Raw genomic sequence first — 2,677 nt, 5'->3', positions numbered from 1 at the left:
TCGCCGCCGTGATCCCCTCTACGCGCCGCCACCCAAAACCCTAACCTGTGCCGCCGCGCTCACAGCAACCAAGCACACCGCCGCAGCCACCATGGCAGCCGTTCTCACCCGCCCGACGCCGGGCACCGTCCAGTGCTTCGGCCGGAAGAAGACCGCCGTCGCCGTTGCCTACTGCAAGCCCGGGCGCGGCCTCATCAAGGTCAACGGCGCGCCGATCGAGCTCATCCGCCCCGAGATGCTCCGCCTGAAGGCCTTCGAGCCGATCCTGCTCGCCGGCAGGTCCCGCTTCAAGGACATCGACATGCGCATCCGCGTTCGCGGCGGCGGGAAGACGAGCCAGATCTACTCCATCCGCCAGGCCATCGCCAAGTCTCTCGTCGCCTACTACCAGAAGTACGTCGACGAGGCGGCCAAGAAGGAGGTGAAGGAGATCTTCGGCCGCTACGACCGGACGCTCCTCGTCGCCGACCCGCGCCGTTGCGAACCCAAAAAGTTTGGCGGTCGCGGTGCCCGAGCGCGTTTCCAGAAGTCGTACCGTTGAGCTCCGGCGAGATCTCTTGTTGGGTATGGCGGCGGTGGCCTACTGCTTGCCTGCCTATCTATCTACCTTTTACCGCTAGTAGTTTGTTTTCTTTTGGACCAATGAATTGGGTATGATCTCTAAGAACTATGAGTTGTCTGCAGTATCATGCCTAGTTGACGAAGGGGTTTTGTTATCATAATCTTATGTTAATGATGAAACTGAATGTTCTGTTTGAGCATAACTGTTTGCGATTTGATATTTAGTTGAATAGGTAAAATGCAGCTTTATTTAGAATCTGTGAATGATATGCCCATCATTTCTAGTAAGTATTGCACGAAATGTTTCTCATGTTGGAGGTGAACAAAACATGCATGGCCTCACGCCTGATGTTGTAATAGATTCTTAGAATATGGTTCCTTATCTTATCTATGTGTACTTCCACTTCCAAGATTAAGCCTCCTTCAGCTGTTGTAATTGTTGAAGACCCTGCATGTTGCTATCAGCCTATCATCATTGATACTGATGTTGTGAATTTATCCTGTGATTCCCATTCATGACCATGTTTATGCGCCATTGTTTTTTGGTGTTGTTTTTAGTCAAGCATTTCTATCTGGGTTAGATTGAGGACCAGCACTTGCTCGGGTCTCTCTATAGCTTGGTATTACGCCGCTGCCAGTTTTTGGGCATTTTAATGCCCAGTCTGATACCCCAGTGGCATGTTCATGTCATTATTTATGTGCTGCCGTCCGGCCGTTTATATGGAAGTTATGCCCTTGTGTTTGATGTTACATTGGGCTTGTAATTTTGGGTAACAATTTTGTGCGAGGCAATTTCTATATCCCCTACATGGCTGCATGTCCAGGGCACAATGCGCTTCTTATTGGGAAGTGGTTCTATCCGGCCGAGCGGCCTGGAACTTTGCCCTCGTGTGGAGCATACTACATATTGGTGGACATGCCATTTTACGGGTCCTCAAAATCAAATTCAATTGGTCTCTGGATCATCATGGAACCCTGGATCATCATCACGGGAATGGCACTTCGGTTGTGGAGAGGGGCAGCCTACGGTCTTGACCCAGCGCCTCCAATTCTGTTAGGCCTTGTTCGGTTGGCGCCCAATCCCTGCCAAACCCCGTGGTTTCGGCCTGACCGGGATTCGACCCCCGACCTCGTTTATAAGTGCATTCGCTTAAACCCGGTCGTGGCGACACCCCCGCCCAATCCCTCCCAAACCACGTGGAAGAAAAAAATCGAGCCCTCCCTCCCTGAATCCCCGAGCTCTCTCTCTCTCTCACTCACGGCGGCGGGGCAACCATCCGGAGGCGGCGATGGCGGCATACTTCCCCACACTCCCTTCTCTCCCATCCGGTAAGCCTCTTCTCCTTCTCCTCCTCTCCTCCTCTTCTTTCCCATCTCCTCCTCCCAATCTTGACATGATGTTGACCAAGGGCAACGATTCATATAGTATATGGATTAGAAAGGGAGTAACCGAACAGGTTATGGTCACAGGGATTCATGTGGATGAGGAATAGCAGGAATAGCGGGGATGCGATGACAGGTTGGGGATCACCCAATCCCTAGGAGGTTGCAAAGCACTCGTGGAATCTAACCACGGCAACCGAACAAGGCCTTAGGAAAATGGAAAATCCGATCAGTAGATACGGACTGAAAATGAAAGCTGAAAAGCTGAACTTACCCATTATAGCTTGAATAGCCGTCCCTGTTCCTTAGGCGGGCAAACTCTTCTTCTCCTTTGAAAAGGTCGGCTAGTAAAACTCCTCTTCTCCTTTGAAAAGGTCGGCTAGTATGGCTGTCATTACTGCCTGGTTGTCAGGCCCTTCCGTTTGTAAGGGCATGAACACTGGAAGCATTAGTATACGGTGGTCTCATGCCCTCCATGTAGGCTTGTATGTGAAGCCATCGCTTTTTATAATATCATCCAACGAAAGCAGCAGCAGCATGTGGGTCCCATGTTGCTCCCTCTCTGTTACTTTACCCATCTTTTTCTTCCGGCAAAATTGACAAATTTGGCCTATGGACGAAATCAAATCACAGAATGAACTGCCCGTGAAACTATTTCACACGTCTGACCTTTTTATGTGACGCCCGACACGAAGGCGCCACACTACACTGTGCAACGCCTCACAGATAGGCG

The 2,677-nt window shown here is 51.0% G+C and overlaps 1 protein-coding gene across 1 annotated transcript; it reads left to right on the top strand.

The window, feature by feature from the left end:
* LOC119295576 (40S ribosomal protein S16-like) lies at positions 1 to 810 on the top strand. The gene has a single exon (XM_037574007.1). It carries the CDS (start codon positions 92 to 94, stop codon positions 539 to 541), a length of 450 nt encoding a protein of 149 aa, XP_037429904.1. The 5' UTR covers positions 1 to 91; the 3' UTR covers positions 542 to 810.
* Positions 811 to 2,677: the final 1,867 nt, after the last annotated feature.

The sequence above is a fragment of the Triticum dicoccoides genome, chromosome 4B (genome assembly GCF_002162155.2).
Source record: "Triticum dicoccoides isolate Atlit2015 ecotype Zavitan chromosome 4B, WEW_v2.0, whole genome shotgun sequence".
Classification (NCBI taxonomy): Eukaryota; Viridiplantae; Streptophyta; class Magnoliopsida; order Poales; family Poaceae; genus Triticum; species Triticum dicoccoides.
Note: the sequence above shows the minus strand (reverse complement) of the source record. Positions and strands in the feature narration are given on the sequence as shown.